This window comes from Lolium perenne, chromosome 2 (genome assembly GCF_019359855.2).
Source record: "Lolium perenne isolate Kyuss_39 chromosome 2, Kyuss_2.0, whole genome shotgun sequence".
NCBI lineage: Eukaryota > Viridiplantae > Streptophyta > Magnoliopsida > Poales > Poaceae > Lolium > Lolium perenne.
In genome coordinates, this window is record NC_067245.2 from 21,972,251 (window position 1) to 21,994,133 (window position 21,883).

Genomic DNA, 21,883 nt, shown 5'->3' on the forward strand with positions numbered 1-21,883 from the left:
GGCAAAGGGGAGAGTAAGGGTCTGAGGAGGGAGAAGGAGATAAGGGAGGAAGGAGCGGAGACAGAGAAAGGATGGAGCTTACAGGAGAACTCGCGGTGGCCGGAGCGGCGACAATGCCGACAGCAGACGGGGTCACGACACCGGGCGACGAGGTGGTCTATGGAGAGGCAGCGGCGGGAGAGTTGGCGAAGAGGAGGTGGAGTGCCTCGGGGGCGTGGCGAAGAGGGCTTACAAGGGGAGGCGGCTACCTGAGACTAGGAAACGGGAGGGGGCGTCCATGGCCGCACAAGCTTCGAGAGCTCTGAAAGGGGGAAGATGGCCGGATCGAGGTTGCCCAGCCCAAAGAGGGAAGGAGGCAGGTGGTGAACCGGGGCTGGGGAGAGGCGTCGGGCGGGGGTAGAGGGAGAAGGGGGCGGGTCACGGGGAGGGGCGCAGAGGGGAGCCACGGGCCATGGCATCGGGCCAGGAGGCGCATGCATAATACCGGGCGAGAGGAGGGAGAGATAAAGAGGTGGGCGACGGCTTTTCCTGGAAACTAGGGGAGGAGTGGTGGACGGATTAGGGCACAAGGTTTTCTCCCGTTGACTAAGAGGAGCCAGAGAGGCCAGGCCAGATCTGGGATGTGGCAGCGGTTTGGCAGGCCCAGTAGCAGGAGGGGCAGAGAAGGACGAAGCAGAGGTCACGGGAGTTGGCAGAGGCCCAAGGAGCGGCCCAGAGGCGAACAGAGCATCCAACGCAAGAAGCACGGAGAACAGAGCGACCAGCTGCCCATGGCGGAGGCCGTCCAGCGAAGCCAGGAACGAGGCTAGCTCTGGGGAGGTGACGACCACCCGGAACACGTTGGGACCAACCTCAAAAACAACCAGGCGCTCGAAGGCAGAGCCTAACCAAAACTGCAGCATGCCGAAGATGGAGGAGGAGGAGGAGAAAGGTTGGCGGCACTCATGGCGCACCGCGACGTGCACCGGTGACGACACAAACAGCGGCGAGCCAGGGGCGACCGGAGTGCATACCTGAGTACGGAAGTTTTGGAGGGCAAACTGGAGAAAGCAGTCACCGGGGGGTCATGAATGGCGGTGGAAGATACTGCGGGTTGAGGACGAGGGCGCGCGACATTCGTGCCGAGTGGAAACCCTGCGCGGCAGCTGGCCGGGAGGGCACGCCAGCGTCGAGCTCCTGGAGCGACGGAACGCCAGTGAGGGGGAGGTGGCTAGTCCTAGGGCTGTTGGGGTGGTAGGTGGTCTCCGACGCACGGCCGAGCTCGGGGGCGCCCGGGTCGCCTGCGTCGCCGCGAGGCTCGCAGGAGCCCATGTCCCAGCACCTTCTTTCTTACCCTTCCCCTAGGCTCAATTAGACATACCCATATCAGTAACATTGCAGAAGTTAATGATCCTTTAATCGATATCATAATAGGGGAGCACAATCTGTTTATTTGTTGGGACTCATACCGATTAACGTCTAATAAACTGTGTTACTTTGAACACACTAAGATTCTATCGGCTCCTATTCTTTCGTCAAGCGGTATCTGGTAACTATCTGCGCCTGAACTCTTTATTTATGTCAAAAATACAAGAACCAGAACTTGTCCTGGCCGTTGGTCTTAGGCATGAGTCAGGAAGAGACAAACTTACCGTAACGTAGTTCCTGACAAGCCGAGGGCAATCAGATTACCAAACATTCACCAACTCTGTCTGATCAAAGTAGCACCCGGTCGGACCTTCTTGAGAGAGCAGGGACAGCATGACCGGGCCCCTGGCGCCCTGTTCAGGCGTCAGGGTCCCAAGGTTCCAGTTGATGTCCGTCTTCACGAAACCGGGGCGCACGCAGATGACGCGCATCTCCGGGTGCCGCCTCGCTAGGATCCTCGCGTAGAGGTTGATTACCATCTTCGACATGCTGTAAGCAGGCAGCATCGTCGGCCAACCCGCCTCTTCCAGCCGTCCCTCCTTCACATCTTCCACGAAGGTCTTCAGCAGCGCCTCGATTCGCGCCTCATCCCAGATCTCAATGTTGCTCAGGTCGTTCCGTAGCTTCTCGCTCGGCATTCTCTGGCATAGAAAGTGAACACTTGAGGTAACATGGATATAGATGGGGTAAATACGTCTCTTTCTTGATTCTTGCAGTTCTAAAGGTTTTTGAGGAAAGAATGGCAATGGCTTACCTTTAACTCCGATGCAAGGGAGGATACATTGACGATCCTTCCTCCCGATGTGGAAAGTTTCAGTAGAGGAAGGAGAGCTTCTGTTACCCGTTTGCATCCATAGTAATTTGTGTTGAGACAATTCATTGTCACATCATAGGTGTTCTGGAACACATCTTTGAGCAGACTGGCTGCTCTGCCAGATGTCTGAATCATAAAGAATTTGAAACTGAACAGTGCTGCTACTCACAAGTGGCTATTCATAGGCATGACAGAAATGAAATTGTAGGTCCATAGATCACGTAAAATTCATAAATAGCGAAAGGCTAAGGCAAGAAAAAATTCAATACCCATGTCTCTGCATCAATGTTCAGAGCTTTCAGGCCTTCCTCGTCTGCTGCAACTCCTATAACTGCTGCATTGTTAACCTGTATTTCCCACTCCATATTCAATTACACTACATGTTCATAGAAAAGGTAACAAGATAATTGCACTTAATTAACAAAAAATAACTATCATTTTACCAAAATGTCAAGCTTTCCGTAACTGCTTTCGACGTATCGCGCTAAGGAGGTAACACTGTTGACGTCCTGGACATCAAGCTGGTGGAAGACTATGTTAGAGAGGTCAGACTCACGGCGAATGGACTCGAGGGCATCCTTCCCTCTCTTCTCGTCTCTTGCTGTTAGGATGACTGTTACACCTTTGACAGCAAGCTGGCGGCACACCTCCAGGCCGACTCCCTTGTTTCCACCAGTGACCACTGCAAGTCTGATATACAGGCATAAATGTTAGCAGTTAGCACCCTTGTTAGTTCAGTTCAAACACTAGTAGAAAATAACCAAGGGGGTGTGAATCAAACCAAACGGGCAAGAAATTATGTTTGCCCTAAATTTGATATAGAATACAATAACCACAGGTAATTTGGCCAGTGAATCTGGAACAATAGTATGCACCTGGGCTGCTGGCCGCAGTAAGCATGGAAGAGAGCTGCTAGAACCACCAACCAATTACACTACTCAAAAATCAAGGTGGAGTAGGTGTTCGGAACTCAAGTACACACAACAAAGCATTGATGTGTCACTTTGGCCTGCAAACTACTCCCAGGACGCCCAGGTATCTGTTTCAGCTGGCTTATTACTTGGTACATGCAAGACAATATTCCTCTTTTACCAACAGCTCAAGACCCCCTCCCCTTTTTGGAAATTTGTTCTCCCACTCATTCAGGCTGTCCAACAATCTACTAAGTGTTGTGCACATACATCTACGATTACTTCGTTTTGTCATTGTCACTGGACCAATTCAGGGTCACAGAGTTTGTAACTTTATACTCATTTTCCATGCATTGACTAACTATGCTCGGTTCAATCCCAGGTCAACCATGGTTCATGGGATATCCTACTGATGCAACCTCCATTAGCAACTGCACACAGCAATACCAAGAACTAATGGCCATCCTGAGTACAATCAATCCACTACACGAAGGCCCAACAAACCGACTGATGATACACAACAACTCTAAGCCGACAACAGCAGGCTTCTATGAAGTATTTTCTGAACATGGCATGAGAGGGCCGCCGGCGAAATGGATTTGGTTGCCACCGATTCTAAACAAACATAAGTTCTTTCTTTGTCTGGCTTTCCTAGGAAGACTAAATAGAAGAGATAATACTGCAGCAAAAACCGTGACCACTAATGCTGGTTGTTGCCTATGCCCTGCTCTCGAATCAACTGATCACATAATCTTACATTGCAAAATGTCGATGGGTGTGGGCAGAAATGGGCCTCAGCCACATCACTGCTAAGTCAAGTTGAATTTCTGATTTTGTTCAACAAGTTCAAAGCCACACTTCCTCTAAGACATGGCCAATCTGCAATCTGCTTGGCTTCCTGTGGCCTCATTCTCTGGAAATCTATTGAGAATGAAACAAGGACACCCAGGACTATCCTTAGACTGATTGCTGAAGAACTGCACCTTTGCACTACTCGATCAACCAAACAACATGACGCAGTTCTACAGTTCTACACAGGTCGACAAACTTTCAACACTAGTTTTTCAGGGTTGTTTTTATTTTTTCCAGTCCTTGCCTTCCATGTACATATTGTCCCAAAAAAAAACATATGCAATGCCATAAGGTAGAGAGATCCTCTACTCTACCTTGTTTGACCCTAAAGAAAAGAACAACCAACCAAGAATACAGAGCAGTACCAACAAATTTGCTGAAATGCGAGCTAATTAAAGGTAATAGACTAGGATGCAACCTGCAAGCAGGAATTGATAGTAGTCAACCGCGACCATCGGTACCTACCATTCTACTCTATAGCACCGACAGGAAGAGCGTGCAAACTACAGTGCTCTTCAAAGTCAACTAGAACTGCAGTCAGAGTATAAGGGAGTGGGTCAACTTGCTACCTGTGCGAAGCCTGCTTCGCGTTGCCGGCGGAGGTGGAGGTTCCGTCCGCTGGATTCTCCATGCGAGTGCCCGGTGACGAACGGAAACGGCGAGACCCGATCGAGAGGAACTGAGGAAAGCCGCGTGTGGTGGGAGTGTGGGGTTGGTGGGTGATTCCCCTCCAGATTAGCACTAACCTGTAGTGGTGGTTCTCAGTAGTAATATTTTACGAATTTTGCCTTGACACCTTGCTGGGGTTGTCTCGCCGGCGCCAGTGCCCGCCGACGATCTGCGCCGCAAAGGGCCATGAATTGGATGGGTGACGGGCCGCACGCAGGGAACAGGGCAGGGAGTCTTGCTTGGACTTTTCAGCGGGAACAGGCGCGTGGAAGGAGAAAGACGTTGAGCGCAGGAAAAAAAAAGGTACAGTATCATCATATCAGTGTAGAAGCCTTCTCTCAAAAATCAGTGACAGCAAATCCACAATCCCAGACATAAAGAATTCCAAACGACCTCTTATTACTGCTGCGTATGTCATCGTGGCTTTTTCCCGTTTGCCCAAGCTGAGCGCACTACCGTTCAGCAATAACAAAACGAGGTGTACAAAAATGAAAAATCTTGTTGCACAGCGTGGTCGTGGAGAACAAATCTAACCGTAATGGCACCGGTCGCGCGATCCTGAATCACCAAGCGACCCCCATCTTCGTCTGATCAAAGTAGCAACCCGTGGGGCCATCCTCAGGCACCAGCGCCAGCATGACGGCGCCCCTGGCGCCTTCCTCCGGTGGGATGACCCCTGTGTTCCAGTTGATCTCTGTCTTGACGAACCCAGGGTGCACACAGTTGACACGCATCTCCGGGTGCCGCCTCGCCAGGATCCTCGTGTAGAGGTTCACCACCATCTTGGACATGCTGTAGGCTGGAAGCATCAGCGGCCACCCAGCCTCCTCCAGCCGCTCATTCTTCATGTCCTCCAGGAACTCGCTCAGCATGGCTTCGATCCGCGCCTCGTCCCAGCTGTCGGCGTCGCGCAGGGACTCCCGCAGCACCTCGTTTGGCATTCTCTAGTTGACAACAAAATACATTTCCAGTTAGGCCAGGTGACAACAATTGCCATCTCATTTTCAGTTACAGTTGTGGTTGCTGTGATGAACCTGCAGCTCCGAGCGAAGGGATGAGGTGTTGATGATCCTTGCTCCCGATGTGGATCGCTTCAGTAGAGGAAGGAGAGCTTCTGTTGTCCATTTCAGCCCATAGTAGTTGGTGTTGAGGCATTTTACTGCCTCATCATAGGTTTGTACAATCACGGACTGGATCAGATGGCCTGCTTCGCCCGATAACTGAACCAGAAAGGCGTATCAGCAATGCAAACTAAAATTTGTACAGTGCATGCTTATTTTGGGCATAGCTGCGGGCGGCATATGCATGTGCAAATGCAAATACAAATGCATACTTTTAGTGCAAAATTTGCAAGTTCCATGTCAAGCGGCTCTACAAGTTTACAAGTTCCAAGAAATCACTAATACATACTACAAAGTAGGGAAAAGTGCTATTCTGTATCCATGCCAAATTCCACTTCAGATTCAGTGTCCTTTAGAGATAACAAAAGACAAATAAATTTTGCAACATGTCCATGCTTAGCATTTATACTCAATATACTCTATTGTATGCCAATCAACATGTCTGGAGCCCCTCGCTGTCGTGCAAATCGAATCAAATCAAATCTACAAGTTCCCCCATTTCAAAAAATATGTATACAAGTTCCAAAAAAAATCACTAAAACATACTACTGAATAGGGAAGGGTGCTATGTTGTATCAATGCAAAATTTCACTTCAATTCAATGCCTCTTTGAGATAGCAAAAGACAAATCAATTTTGTGGCATTCCTATGCTTAGCATTTATACTCAATATACTTTATTGTAGGCACTCAACATTTCTGGAACCCCTCACTGTATCACCAACGAGGTGGGTCCAGGCCCATATGTCCATGAGATAATGAGTGGCGTATGAGGGAGGAATAAATCCATTCTAGCCGTTCGAACATTCAAGAAGTTTGAAGAATGGCTTTGCTGGCATGGATCCAAATCAGCATGTTATTTGGCCGCACCAGAAGCCATGTAAACCTCTTTTACCACATCAGCCCATCTGTCTCCCTAAGATGTTTGAGTCAAAGCACAACTTGTGAAAATTAGTAGAAAGTTGCTTTTAACAAAATATGAAAATCAGAAGGGGGTGAAATCGATTGTTTTATTCCGATTCGAAAACTCAAGAACCTACAGGGTGGTCTTCTCTGAGTCACCCTATTCATGGAATGATGATAGTCATCCCCAAGTCAAGTTTACATACCCACATCTTAGGATCAATGTTAAGAGCTCTGAGGCCATCCTGGTCCACTGCCACCCCTCCAACACCAGCATTGTTCACCTGCATTGCCCATTCTATCTTCATTATATGATCTCACAAAAGTACAAACGGTAAGAAATTTACTACAAGAGAAACAAATCATTTTACCAAAATGTCAAGCTTCCCATATGTGCTCTCGATATGCCGCGCTAGTGAGGCACGGCTACTACTGTCTAGTATATCGAGCTGGTGGAAAATAATGTTGGAGAGGTTAGATTCACGGCGAAGGTACTCGACTGCACCTTCTCCTTGTTTCTCATCCCTTGCGGTGAGAATGACTGTCACACCTTCGAGAGCAAGCTGGCGGCACACCTCTAGGCCAATCCCTCTGTTTCCACCAGTGACCACGGCAAGCCTAAATTACACAGGTAGAATATTAGCATCCTTGCTCGCATCAAGTGGAAAATGATGTGAACCTTGGGACAAGACGCAGATCATCACCTTTTGGGGATTGCTTCATGGTCATGGCTCATTTTCTCAAGCCTGTGGAATGAGGGAGGCGAGTTCAGTTTTGCCAGTTATCTCAAAAAGTAACAACACATATGATTTCAATTGTGCTGACTAAGTGGTGCTGGTGTTAAGTGGGGCTTATTAAGAAGAATACAAACCCTCTGTGTGCATTTTCTCCAATGAGAAATACTTGGAATGGCCGAATCATTTGAATCCGCAAAATTCAGTATAACTTCCTGACAAACATGTATGCATTGCCAGTTTGCTACCCACCCATACTGCAGGTAAAAGTGAAAAGAATGCGCACACCAACGGAGGAAGAGAAGGGGCGCGACCTGTGCACAGATGATGCCGGCGACGCCGCTGCGGCGGCCACTGAGGATGCGGGCTTCTTCTCCATGCAAGCGGCAGGGAAGGTGGCCTGCCGGGAAGATGCACGTGGTTGGTGGAGCGGCGAGCGGAGTGGAGTTAAGCTGGACCGAACGCTCGTGGACGAGACAGCGGCGGCGGCGACGACGTGATGTCTCATCTGGATGGGTCAACGTCGACCGGCTCTTTTTTTTCCTTTTGAGGAAACACCGGGCTGCTCGGCCAGTAGGGAAAATGAAGGTGCCGAAAGAGAGGGAGATAACCAGAAAGGCTTTAGGCCCATGCCATAATCAGTTTGACCCCAACTGCATATTTTGGTGCAGAAATAGCCCATTTGCGGCCTGTCAAGCAGGCTTCCTTTTTCCCTTTTTTGCAGGCGCAAAGATTTTATACCCACAAGCTATATCTGAAGCTATGACCTAAAAAATGCTATCTGAAATATCTATATCTATACCTAATAATAAAGGAGCTAAGGTTTCTGCCAAAATTTGCGTCCAACTTTTTTTTAGACGATTTTGCCCTCCCACCAAACCCCATATTACATCAAAATGCCATGTACCGATTCGTTTTCCCCTTTCTTTGTCCCGCCCCAGCCTCCGAACTCTTGCTCCCGCGACCGAATGCGGCCGCTCCGGTGGAGAAGGTAGCCGCGGTGGCCGCAGCTACCGGGACGCGTGGATGGAGGAGACGTCGCGATATCCACCTCCGGGTCCTCTGCGTCTGCTGCTCTCGCACCCGGCCTAACCTTGACCACTGCATTGCCGTCGTACAGCTCCGCCTGCACGACACCACCACACTCGCAGTTTCCTTTTACAGCGAGTGGAGACACCGGTTATGTTACCGTTTATTGAGATTGGTACCAAAATCAAGCCGGAAGCCCCGTCCGGCGAGGAGGACCGTGCGTACTTCTCTGTCGACCACGCGGCGCGACGCCAACGGGGAGGCGCGACTCTGATTGCCTGCCTTGGGGGATGGCCAGCCTCGGGCTTCAGGACGCGAAGGTCGGTGCAGGGGAATCAAGAAGAAATACTCCGTAGATTGGTACCAAAATCAAGCAGCCCGCCCTGTCCGACGAGGAGCACCGTGCGTACTTCTCCGTCGACCGCGCGGCGCAACACCGGCAGGGAGGGGCGACTCTGATTGCTGCCTGCCTTGGGGCATGGCCGGCCTCGGGGCTCCAGGACGCGAAGGTCGGCGCGGGGATGGGAAGCTGGGTGGTGACACGTGCGGCGGTATACGACCGACCAGTGAGGCGAGCGAGCGGCTCCTGGCGGCGAAACATCCCAAATTATTGAGCTCGATCTAAAAATTCAGCTGAGGGAATGATTGAGGGGTGGATTTTGGCTGCTGAATTGAAGTTTCTCTTGATTTGGTACGGAGTACAACATTTGCTGTTCAATTTGAAATCGGGAGAGATTGCGAGAAGGGCAAGACAGCAAGAGAGAGTTTGGGGAAGTTCCGGTAAAAAAAAGAACTCGCGGAAGAAGACATGCGAGGCGCATTGTGATGGATGGCTAGCGCTGGGGTCGTACCTGCATCGCTCAATGGGCCAGCGTGTGTCACGCTGGAAAGGATCGTGCTTGCATCAATGAATGGGCCACAAGCCTATAATTACAAAAGCACTTGCAGGCAACTGATTAAATCCGGTTAAATAGTCCCACATCGGTTTCCTTATGACAAATACCACCGGTTTATATACTCCTAATTTACTTGGAGTATCAGCGAGGTGAAACAACATGAAGTAGCATCATTAATTGATCCCTGGCCGCAAGCCAGTGGGGGTGCCGAAAAAAGCTGGCAGACGGAACGGGCCGAAGCAGCACGGCCAGCCGGTGGAGGTCGTCGACAGCGTTGGGCGTTGGGTATCGAAAAAAGCATGCGACCACAACACTAGGTGCCAAAAAGAGCGGGTGGGGGGGGGGGGGGGTACGGCCTACCTGGGACGACAAGTTTATTGGAGGCTTCAACCTTTTTTTATTCCTGAAAATCTTTTGCAATTTTTATTTTGAGAAAAAAGATACGAAGATTTAGGGCTTTAAAAAAGTTTTAAACACTCAAGATTTTTTTAAAACCTTTCTTTCTTAATATAAACCAAACATCTAAACCATGAACTATGGCCAAAGAAGCCCACCGTAAATAATTTGAGTGAATTTTTAAAACCTCTTGACTTTTTTATGTAAATTTAATAGAATAATTATTCGTGAACAATAGATTCCTGATCCTCTTAATGTTAGGGTATTTGACCAAATTTTAGTTAATGGACAATTTTATTCTCATTGTCAATTTGAATGACGCAACAAATTTTTTGTTTTCCCATAGAAAGCGCAACATAGAATGTTTCGCTAACGCGTTTGAGTATTTATTTACCGATGCAACGCACGGGCACTTTTGCTAGTTATTACCTAAGGGCAGATCCAACGGTGCACCTATTTTAGCCGTAAATCTTTGTGCCTCGTCTTCACACTATACGGGCCATCAGAGTAGATGACCTCATTGTGATGGTCGAACAAGGATGGGGTAGCTCGGTGGTGAAGAAAGAGAGGCATCGGACCTCCAGTGAGTTCACGACATAGACAGACGGACATCTCCGACGGCACATTCACATGCCTAGAAAGGATTTCTCAAAGGCACTCGGAGCTGGGTGGTTGTCGGCAGGGAGCGTGGAACCCTATTAGGGTAGGGTGTGCCTATGTCTCAGTTGATTGAGATTTTCTTAAGTCTCAGTCAACTTAGAAAAGTGTAACTGTAGTTCAAAAAAAGTGCAACCCAGTTCTGTTGCACATTTCTGTTGCACTTTTTTAACAGAAAAGTGCAACTCAAAGCACATTTTTACACGTGACTTAGATTTAAGAAAATCTCAATTAGCTAAGACATAGCAAAACCGTTAAGATAAGTGCCAATTAGCTGAGACATAGCAAAACCGTTAGGGTAAGTGCCAGAAGCTTGGGGAACCAAGTCACGCGGCACCAAGGCGTAGGCGCCCTAGTACTAAGTGTGTGACGGGTGAAAGAAAGTATCCTTGCCAAATAAATATGCACCTATTGTGTAAATCATATAAGTATTACTATGCGATTTCTTCCACCGAAGCTTTTCAGGACATCGAGATACAAAAGATTGGAGCTTTCAAGGATATACTATGTTATCCACTTAGTTTCGATTGTTTACGCACAAAGACTATCTGAATTGTTTCTCATAAAAGAAAGGCTATCTGAAGTTATCTTCTCTCAGACCAAGCAAATACGTACACCCATGCCAGTTACCTGAACATGGACAAACGATTGCACACGATCCAAGCAACAAATTCAAATCTCCAATGCCATCCCTGTGCAGCGAACTGATCGAAATGCGACTGACGAGGAGACAGTCGATCTATCTAAGATTCGACAAGATCCAGAGAGATCCTGCCCGAGCAGAAGGGAGCAGAGGATGCATGCACATCCTCCGCGTCTCCATGGAGCTTTGCTGCTGTCTGGGACTGGGAGATCACATTATCCTAAAACCAGAGTTCGTTGTTCAGGGAACCTGTACGCTCTAGAGGAGAAGGAAAGAAGGTGCCACGTGCTTGGCACAATGGCACGCATCGGGCCGTGTAAGAGGCGTTCATTTTTTGGTGCAAAATCATCTTGGTTACAGCAACGAGGGATTGGCAGAGCGCTTGCGATCACCGAAATGAAAGGAAAGCTAAATGTCAACTCAATTATGTATTCGCGGTATCATTAGGGAACTGAAGTGCAGCTATCGTACTAAGAGAGAAGTATAGGATCAAGATCGAAGAATACTTTGGCGTAATTAACATAGTTTAAAATAGCGGGCCTATTTTAGTTTAAAATACTTTGGCGTAATCAAACAATCTGCCCTCAATGGACTGCTTCGCCACCCTATTTTAGAGGATCAACCATGTCCGGTGTTACAATATGCTGACGACACACTTATTGTTCTACAAGGAGATGTATAACAAGCACGTATCTTAAAGGAAATTTTGGACAGCTTTGCAATCTCCACTGGGCTCAAAATTAACTACAATAAATCGACTTTCGTCCCTATAAACCTGTCCTTACAAGAAGGAGAGGAAATCGCGGAGGCTCTCAACTGTGAAGTGGCCTCCTTCCCCCAGACGTACTTGGGCCTACCCCTCTCCGATTCTAAACTGCCAAAAGAGGTTTTTCTACCTTATATCTCTTCGGTAGAAAAAAGAATTAGTTTCTCTCTAGACTTTATCACCCACGGGGGAAGGCTTACACTTACTAAATCAGTTTTAACCGCCTTGCCTGCATATATTATGTCGTGTATCCAGCTCCCCCAATGGGTTATTGATGAAATAGAGAGACTGTTGCGAGCTTTCTTCTGGAAGGGCAAAAGTTCAGTGAATGGCAGTGACTGCTTGGTTGCCTGGGATCATGTTTGTAGGAGCTTGGAAGAAGGAGGACTGGGCATCAAGAACCTTAAAATTCAAAACCAATGCCTTCTCACGAAGTTTGCTCACCGTTTCTTGACTGAACCCAATTCTCCATGGGCCAGATGGGTTTCAGCCGCCCATCTGCAAGATAAGGACTTAGGAGACAGTTCTGCACATCACTCTAGAGCCTGGAATCAAATCAACAGTATGATTGAGACTTATAGAAACACTACTTGTGTGCAGATTGGGAATGGGATTAGTACATCCTTATGGAAGGACAAGTGGACAACTTCAGGTCCTCTTTGCCTACAGTTCCCGGCTCTCTTCTCACACGCCATCAGACCAAATATCTCGGTCGCCGACTGTTGGAGGAATGGATCTTGGGTAATACCCCTGAAACACATCACTTCCGAGAGGGCAGCTCAGGAGAAGGACGTGTTGTTGCTTTTCTTGCAATCCTGCACTCTTCAATACACAGAAGGGGATAAAAGGGGTTGGCGCTTCGATATGTCGGATTCGTTTTCCGTCAAAAATCTCTACAGTATCATCAATTGGGGTGGCTTAAGACATGTCAGTTTTGACTCAATTTGGAATTGTGCTGCACCAAAAAAATGCAAGCTCTTTGCTTGGCTGCTGAGTAAAGGGAGGATCAAAGTGAGATCAGTTTTGATACGACAGAACATTGTTAATGATGACAGTTGCCCCTTTGGGTGTAACGCGAGAGAGACGGTGGAGCACTTTGCTTTGGACTGTACACATACGACCCAAATCCTTGCTCTACTAGGGATTGACCTGGCCGGTCTTTCCAATCTTTCTGATATTTTTTATGCCGCCAGAGATAGATGTGCAGGTCCAACAAAGAAAGCCTGGGATCTAGTCATTACAGCAGCGTTGTGGAGCATTTGGCTGTCTAGAAATAGAAAGGTTTTTGATGATCTGCAGATTCCAAACCATATTGTTGCCCAACAATGCATCGACACATGCAAACTATGGTCGGCTAGAGCCAGGAAAGAGGAGAGAGTTGCGCTCTCCCTCTGGTCTTTAGGTTGGACAGTGTGAGAGAGGTTCTTTGGTCTGTTCCTTGTGATGTTTTCCACGTTTTTTTATTTCCTGTATAGTCTTTGCTCTTTTTTCTCAGGTTTTGTAACTTCTTGAGCTGCCTTAGCTCCTCTTTTTAATAAAATTGTAGGTAGGGGTGATCCCCTTCCGATTTCCTCAAAAAAAAAAATAGCGAGCCTAGCCGCCGCCTCCTCCTCTCCCGTCCCCCTCCCGAGCGGCGGCGGAGGATCTACCCGCCCCTCTCCGAGCAGCCTCCCCCGGATCGCCACACCTCAGCCGCCGCTGCTGCCGGCCTCGGCCCCGGCTCCGGCCCCGGCCTCGGCCACGGCGGCGGTGGCGGCGCCCCTTCCGTCGAACGACGAGGGGGAGGAGAGGGTTTCCATGGGAGGCGATGAAGCGCCGGTGGAGGAAGCCGGGCGGCACGGCTACTCGGCCAGGGCCTGATGCTCTCCGTCGGTAGCCATGGAGGATTTGGTGGAGCGGTGGCGGCCTCCGCCCCCGGTGACGGTTCAGCGGTGGTACGCATGATCCGCGCTGCCGTCTTCTTCCCTGGTGATCCGGCAGGAGGGACTGACGGTGTGGGGGCTGCTAGTCTTGCTTTGTTTTTTGGTGGCGGTCCTCGGGTTTCTCGCAAGCAAAGATGAAGATCTACCGGAGGTCAGTTTGCTTTGATCTGGCTGGAGAGATGAGTTCCGGAAAGCTCCGCTGGCGAATGGAACAGTGCATATTTTGCCTGCAGTTTGCTGGAACGGGTGGTATTCGGTCGCGCGCACCCATGTTTTTATTCCGACCGTTTGGTTCCGGAGGGAGCGCCGTGAAGCTATATTCTGTGTTGACATCACGTGACTTTTTGGTCCATGATGAAATCAGAAGAAGGAATATCATGAAGGCCGGATTGGTGGACTGGCTAAAGGAGTTTCGAGTCAACGTGATGCTGAGGGGTCTGCTTGGCGTTCCGAGCTTGCAGCAGTGGTATGCATGTGGGAGCGGCAGCACAGGGAAAGTTCAGAGTTGTAACATCCCAAGTTTCAACCATAATAAACAAGGAAGAGAAATTCCCCAAACTCAAATTTTTGCAATTAACAAAAACTTTTTCTATGCATATAGGGCCACATACAGATAAATGCATTTGAGTGATTATTCTTTTGTGCAATTGCCATGATGAGTGTTAGTATGTGTAAACCTTGCTATGTGAACCCTAACAAAGTTCACTAAACCCTAAATTGAGGAGAAATAAAGAAATTGGGAAAAACCCCTCTCTCACTCACATACACTCTATGTAAAATAACCAATCCTCAACCAAGGCCAAGTTTGCTTGCCCCATTGCTTCTAAAAGGCTTCAATATGATAAACTAACCCTTTTGCATCCTTGGATCAAGAATCAAATCAAAAGAAATCAAGATTCCTTCATACATGTGATAATGGTCACATAACCCAAATTTATTTTCTTCACCACTTTACCCCTCTGTATTTCTCAAATCTTAAACTAAGCAAGGTCAAATAAAGCCAGGTCATCCAAGACCATGTCAAGGTGAGTAACTTTGATGTTGACCACCCTCCCTAAAGTTGACTAGGTTGACCAGAATAAGAGGGCAAAGAGGGAACCCGAGAGAGAGAAGAAGATCACCCCAATTTTGAAAAGTTGCAAATCAATTCCAAATTGAGTGCCACCACCACCAATACATCACAACTTTTATATAAATGAGATTCACCAAAGAGATTTTCAAATTTCAAAATAAATTTTCATGCGGGCATTTTATCGAACAGGTGGCAGGCAGCTTCTAGAATAAGTGTTACATGCTATTATCCAGCAGTTTTGACCCTAAACCACTTTTGCAAAGTGATCATCAGCCTCCCTACACCCCTGCCTCTAGCCCAGTACTTGCATGGCCGATTAAAGTCGAGGAGAAACCCTAAAACATGCTACACAATGCCATGCCGGCCACCTTTGGCACCCCTCTCCCTGGCCTCTCCCTCGTCGTTTCTCCATGTCTGCGAGCATCTCTGATGCATAAGGATCGCGCCCGTACCACTGGATCGATCGCCATTGCACGGCACTGCCCGAACGCCCGCGTCCAAAACATGCCAGACGTGCCAGCCGGCGTGGTGATCACGCCCGGACGCGCAAGGACGCCACGCACTCGACCGCTACCGTCCTCGCCCTGCATCCCTATCACCGCGTCGAGCATCACCTCTGCACCCTCTACAAGCTAGACGAACGCCCGTGCCTGCCCTGCATCGTCGCCGTCGCCATAGACCAAAATGATGCCGCGCGCCCAGTGATAGACATTGCACGCGCCCGAGCTCTCCCATCACCCTTTTCTCGGTCTCGATACAGGTTGAGCATCTCCCGTACACCAGCTAGCCATAGCCGTCCTTCGCTTGCCCTTTCGCGCGCCGGAAACGCCACGCCATGGCCGCGCCCTTGCAGCACCCCACGGCACCCCTCGCCACTATAAATAGAGGCCCTCCCAGCAAGCTCTCCACACACCATTCGACTCCCCTCTCACCCCTGATCTTCCTCACCACCATAGCTTGATCGATTGCCGCCGGAGGAGGAGCAATTTCAAGATCGGAGCCGCCGGGGGACGCAGCTCACCGTCGACGATTGGCGCCACCCCAAGCCCCGCCGCTGCTCCCAAGCTCTTCCCCATCTACTACACCTTCACCGCGCATCTTGCTCGAGTCTGCATCGGCCTGGTAGGCTCTCCGACCCCCTACGTCCGCCGTGACCTCGTCGGAATCCCGCCGGGGACGACGACGCTCCCCCGCCATTGATCCTCTTTCTAATCCTACGGTCGAGATAGAAAATACCGGTTCGGCGTTTAAATAGGCGCCGACAGGTGGCCCCCACCCTGTCAGCGCGGCCCGAGCGCGCCAGCCGCGTGTTGGGCTGCGAAGTGCTGCCAAATTTCATTTCGGCCCATTAACTTTTCCCGCCGAGCCCACCAATTCAAATCCAGTTTATTCTTTATCCAAATTTTGCTCTGCTGAATGTTTAGTAAAATTTGAATAGTTTGAATTCTACCAAACCAAATCTAGCAAACTTTATATCGTTGGAAAGCCCATGAATTTACCTATCCAATGCCACTGGCCCCATCTCCATTTTCTTTGTAGATTTAATTTGACAAAAAAGACAAGACAGGGACTTTTGCACATTCAAACTTTATGTAAAATTCAACCAAAATAGATTTTGAAGTAATTCCAATTCTAATAAATCACAAATGATGTCCTCAAATTGATTATGCAATAACATAGCCCTGTTGTTTGTATGATCATGGACTAGATCAAATAAAATGGCTATGTAGTCATTTCTAGAGCATTTTAAAGTGGAATTCAAACTCAACCCCAATATGAGAATTACCTCTCATTTAAATTTTGATCCTAAGTACTAATAACCAGGGGGAAAGACTTAGGCTAATGAACCCTTGAGAATTATTACTTAGAGATTTTAATCCATTTAAATGTTAAGTTTTAAAAATATGTGAAGTATAGCACTTCAATTAAATTGAACTCACATATAATAGATATGAAATGTTGACTTTGGGGTCAACCTATATTTCATACCTTATTATTATATGGAGAGATTAAATCTTAATATTAGGTAATGCAAAGAAATGAAATGCTTTTAAAGACTTACTTACCAAAATTAAGAAATAGGAATAATGAGAGGAAATTATTTCTCTTTCAAATAAAGACAAACCAAATAATCCACCATGCCATGTTTGATTGATACTAGGACTAGTGTGTGAACTCTTTGAGTGTTTCTAGCTTAGTATGTGAGCTTGGTTTAGTATTTATACCTCGCATTCGTATATAGACGCTAGTAACGAGGAATACCAAGAGGAGGAGGGCTACTCTCAGGAAGAAGAAGAGAACTTCGATAACTACCCAGCTCAAGGCAAGCTAACCCTTGCTAAACACAAGTGCTTAGCTCTACAAGAGCAAAGGCACCATCACACTTTACTTTTATGTATTACCTATCCCATGTTTTTACTTACTTTTGCTTTTGCTTATTTATTTTCAAAGTACTTTTGATTTATGATTCTCTTGTCTAGAATAGAACAAGAGCATCAAAGTTAGCCTAAGCAAATAAAGCTAGGTAGCACCCCCTCATGACTAGTTGCTATTGCTAAGAACTAAAATTGACTACTCTAGATGGGAACATGTGTGATTTTGAACTGAAGTGAAAGATTTTTGAAGGTGAATATGACCAAGAGAAGATGGTAATTTTTGATAAAACTGATAGTTGAGTTCGAATGCGATACCCTTCCAATTATACAAGTACCCCCACAATACCTGATTATGGGTAGGGCTTAACTAGAAACTTGTGTGTTTTAGTATGGGTTCCCTCTGAACAAACATCATAGGGGTTACGCTGCGGCTGCCTCCGTTACTTGTGGATTGATGTTGAAATGAGGTGAATGTACGGCCCAAGCCCTGTGCAGTTCCCGGGTTAACTGCGGTTTCCACCGGGAGGCCAAGCTCATGGGGAGAGGTGCTCATACTAGCGTATATAAGTGAAAGGTTTCGATTGATGATCCGCGTACTGTGTTACGACGATTCGAGGTTATCCTCGACGGATGTAATCAAAAGTTGTGGCACAAGAGTACAACCTCTGCAGAGTGTTAAACCTATTCGAATAGCCGTGTCCACGGTTACGGACGATTGGAAAGGCCATACTATCTCTGTTATCATTAAAATGTTTTGGTTCTAGAAATGAATGGTGGTTTGAAAGGTGACATTATGGTGATCCATAATGAGTTGTGGGAATGACACTAATGTTCCCACTTGAGTTGGTCTAGCACATGACTTAGGCTTTTTACCAAAGATTTATGAAACTAAAACCTGGCCTTATGCAAATAAACCTAGAGCTTAGCACCCTCTTACACTTAATGAGTATGTTATCTTAGAGTTAGTTTTGCGAGTACTTTAAAAGTACTCATGGCTTTGCCCTGGCTATTCAAATGCCAGACTATGAAGGAGAGCACCAGTATCAGGATGACGGACAACAGGACGTCTACGATAACTAGGATCGTCTTCTAACGTCAAGCGTTGCCTGTGGAATAGATAGTCCACTACTACTACGCTTCCGCTACTATTTGTGATGTTGAACAATATATTCGTGTAATATTGGATCATGTGATCTATGGTTGTAAGACAATATGTGTTGTAATAAATGATGACTCTATGCTACTTACTATTATGTCTCGCAAAAACATTATTCCTGGGATTGCGATGTACGGCATAATAGGCATCTAGACTTAAAAATCCGGGTGTTGACAAGTTGGTATCAGAGCCATTGTTTGACCTTAGGAGACCCTAGTTAGAATGGACGCTCAAAAACTTAGTTTCAAATTCCATGAGTTAACTAGTTATGAAAATCTTATTCACCTCCTTACCTTGAAGAGTCTTTTACAAACTTTAAATTCATGCCCTTCTTCTAATAGCATTAAAATTTGGAACACTTGCACTTATCTAACTTAATCATCCCATCTCTCTACAGATGGATCACGTCGTGGACGCGCAGCCCTTTCTCCAGACTGAGTTCTATCAGTTGGGGAACGGTGGAGAGATCATCTTCGAGAGGGACCTCTTCTCCCTCTCCGAGTTCCTCGGGCGCCCACCACCGGAAGTCTTTGGCGGAATGCTGAATGACCAACCCGGTGGTCAACTTCAGTGGGTGATCATGGTGGACCTTCGTGGAAGGTTCACGCTCCCAATGAGCGCAAGGATCCAGTTCTCCTTCAGGGAGAACAACTGGGCGGATGGTCTCGCAAGAGGACTTCAGGAAGGACTCGCACGTCTGTGCGGGCAAAACTTCATGGACTTCACCGACAGTCGCTTTGTGCACTATGCAAGGCACAATTCACTCGGAGTGCCAATGAACCTGCCGTCACACCCGCAGCTTCGCCACCATGTTGATCATCTTGACTTCATGCTGAGTGAGACCCGCATCGACCTCGACAACTCCCGCGAATACGCCAACCACACTCACATCCAGTTGGCGCAGCAAGCGGAGACCATCAAGGTCATCGCCGAAGAACGCAGGGCACTCCGCCGTGCCAACCAGAAGAAGGATCACGCCATCAACCGCCTGAAGGCCAGGATCGCCACTCTGAAGGCGACCATCGCTGCACAAGCTGAGCAGATCCAGGAGCTGGAAGGCGAAGGTGAAGGGGAGGACATCCAGGGAGACGGCTACTCCTACGTCAGCAACGACGACGACTACGAGGAGGAGGAAGACGACGACCTGGAGTTCCACCCTTACGAGGATGGCCACGAGCACCTCGATGCCGGGGTAGACAATGTCTACCCTATCAACGTCGATGGCGAGTAGTCCCGTCTGAGCACTTGCGCCCCGTGTTATGTATTGGTCCTTTGTACCCGCCCCATGTATCGTAGTTTGTTGAAAGGGTTCTTAAAACCCTCCTGAACAATTGGCTTGTAATATGTGCTACCTCCATGACTATGTTTGTGTGTGTGTAATATTATTATTATTATGAATCAAGTTTTAAGTTGTATTTTATCCCAAAATGAGCCATAGACATTTCCCCCTTATCTCATGATCCCTATCACTGTTCAGATGGCACCCCCAACTCGCAACATGACTCAGGAGGCAATGCTACAGATGTTGCAACAGATGTTGGCTGATAGAGAAGTTGAGAGAGCTGAACGGCAAGCCAACCTAGCTGCACTTCAACAACTTGCTCAGGGCAATCAAGGCCACGGAAACCACGACCACCCAGGGTCAAAGCTGAAAAACTTCCAGAACACTAACCCACCGGTATTCAACAAGACGGAGGAACCCCTCGATGCTGATGATTGGCTCCAGACTATGGAGAACAATCTCGAGGTTGCCGGAGTGGAGGACAACGAGAAGGTGTTGTTCGCCACCCACTATCTGGCTGGACCTGCACGTGCCTGGTGGACAAGTACCCGCGCCTTACATGCGGGGAACCTGATGACTTGGGAAGACTTCAAACTCAAGTTTAGCAAGTATCATGTGCCCCCGGGTTTGATTAAAAAGATGAGGGATGAGTTCAGGGAACTGAAGCAAGGCAGAATGACCGTGGTAGAATACCGCGACAAGTTCCTCACTTTGTCAAGGTACGCCCCGGATGAGACGGACACCGTCGAGATGAGGAAGGAAAGGTTTCTGAATGGACTGCATGATGAGATGCAGACGGTACTGATCAACATCCCCTTTGCTGACTTAGAAGCACTCGTTGACTCCGCCATTCAGATGGAGGGAAAGATACACCAAGCCAATGAGAACCGCAAGCGCCGTATGATGAACCAGAGTGGGCCCAGCAACAACCACAAGTATCGCCCCAACTCAGGTGGAGGGTTCGCCCCAAGAAACAACAAGCCCCCGATGCAGAATCCACGTCCGAGTTATCAGAACCGGAGTGGAGGAAACCCCAGTCGTGAGGACACAACAACTACAACAACAACAACAGCAACTTCAACCGCGCCCCACCTCGCGCCCCCAACCATAACTCCAACACTGCTCCAAGGACTGGGAGCAACGCTGTTCCCATCACCCCCAAGGACAAGTCCACCTACAACTGCTACGAGTGCGGAGTGGCCGGGCACTTCTCCTATGAGTGCCCCAAGAAGCTCGCCAAGACCGTCGCCAACACCTCAGGCCCTGCGCAGCAGCAGCGTCGTGTCACCACCAACAAGAAGTTCGCCCCCAACAACCCGAACAACCGCAACGGCCGCCTCTACCACATGAATGCAGAAGAAGCTCAGGAAGCCCCAGACGTTGTGCTGGGTATGTTTTCTGTTAACTCAATACCCGCAAGAGTGCTGTTTGATTCTGGAGCATCGCATTCATTCATTACCGAAGATTTTGCATGCACTAGTAAGATTCCACCCATCAGTTTGAAGCATGTCATGATAGTTCAAATTCCTGGATCAACAACTAAAGCTAGAAAAATTTGCAAAGATGTGCCAATCAGAATACAGGAAATAGATTTCTATGCAAATTTGATTGTTCTGGGAGCCAAAGGTTTGGAAGTAGTCCTGGGAATGGACTGGATGGCGAAACATCATGGACTGATTGATTGTGCCAAGAAGGCCATCACCATGACTAGTAGCACCGGAATAATAGTCAAACACATATCTGAAAAGATGCCCCGAAAATTTACCTGTAACCAAAGCCTAGCCAAACCCACCTTGGATCAGATCAGGGTCGTTTGTCGATATCCTGATGTGTTCCCGGATGATCTACCCGGTATGCCCCCAGATCGGGATATCGAGTTTATCATCGAGTTAATCCCCGGAACCGGACCTATAGCCCAGAGAGCTTACAGCATGAACCCGGCAGAGTTAGTGGAACTGAAGAAGCAGCTGGATGATATGCTATTCAAAGGTCTGATTCAACCAAGTGCGTCACCCTGGAGATCGCCAGTTTTGTTTGTGGATAAAAAGGACGGTGCCACTCGTTTGGTTACGGACTATCGTAAGCTTAACGATGTCACCATTAAGAACAAGTATCCATTGCCCAAGATAGAAGATCTGTTTGACCAGCTGACCGGAGCCCTAGTATTCTCAAAGATTGATCTGCGGACAGGATACCATCAGTTGAAGATTCGTGCCACCGATATCCCCAAAACTGCCTTTACCACCAGATATGGATTGTATGAGTACAATGTCATGTCAT

At 48.0% G+C, this 21,883-nt stretch overlaps 2 protein-coding genes across 2 annotated transcripts; both read right to left on the minus strand.

Annotated features, from left to right (window-relative positions):
* Positions 1-1,379: 1,379 nt before the first annotated feature.
* LOC127331453 ((+)-neomenthol dehydrogenase) lies at positions 1,380-4,855 on the minus strand. Its single transcript, XM_051357630.2, has 5 exons — positions 4,554-4,855; positions 2,665-2,911; positions 2,491-2,568; positions 2,162-2,347; positions 1,380-2,048 (listed from the first exon to the last, which is right to left on the minus strand). Exons 1-5 carry the CDS (start codon positions 4,613-4,615, stop codon positions 1,668-1,670), a joined length of 954 nt encoding a protein of 317 aa, XP_051213590.1. The 5' UTR covers positions 4,616-4,855; the 3' UTR covers positions 1,380-1,667.
* Positions 4,856-4,967: 112 nt separating this feature from the next.
* Positions 4,968-7,941, minus strand: LOC127331452 (short-chain dehydrogenase/reductase 2b). Its single transcript, XM_051357629.2, has 6 exons — positions 7,724-7,941; positions 7,380-7,421; positions 7,047-7,293; positions 6,882-6,959; positions 5,688-5,873; positions 4,968-5,597 (listed from the first exon to the last, which is right to left on the minus strand). The coding sequence occupies exons 1-6, from the start codon at positions 7,915-7,917 to the stop codon at positions 5,217-5,219; spliced, it is 1,128 nt and encodes a 375-aa protein (XP_051213589.1). The 5' UTR covers positions 7,918-7,941; the 3' UTR covers positions 4,968-5,216.
* Between the last annotated feature and the right edge of the window lie 13,942 nt (positions 7,942-21,883).

What these genes read in the sequence shown, in the direction of transcription:
- LOC127331453 (XM_051357630.2), bottom strand. Translation starts at nt 4,615, where the DNA reads ATGGAGAATCCAGCGGACGGAACCTCCACCTCCGCCGGCAACGCGAAG. An exon ending in GCGAAGCAGGCTTCGCACAG is followed by an intron (nt 2,912 to 4,553) that starts GTAGCAAGTTGA and finishes CCTGTATATCAG; the next exon opens with ACTTGCAGTGGTCACTGGTG. An exon ending in CCCTTGCATCGGAGTTAAAG is followed by an intron (nt 2,049 to 2,161) that starts GTAAGCCATTGC and finishes TTTCTATGCCAG; the next exon opens with AGAATGCCGAGCGAGAAGCT.
- LOC127331452 (XM_051357629.2), bottom strand. Translation starts at nt 7,917, where the DNA reads ATGAGACATCACGTCGTCGCCGCCGCCGCTGTCTCGTCCACGAGCGTT. An exon ending in ATGGGAAGCTTGACATTTTG is followed by an intron (nt 6,960 to 7,046) that starts GTAAAATGATTT and finishes TGGGCAATGCAG; the next exon opens with GTGAACAATGCTGGTGTTGG. An exon ending in CCCTTCGCTCGGAGCTGCAG is followed by an intron (nt 5,598 to 5,687) that starts GTTCATCACAGC and finishes GTTGTCAACTAG; the next exon opens with AGAATGCCAAACGAGGTGCT.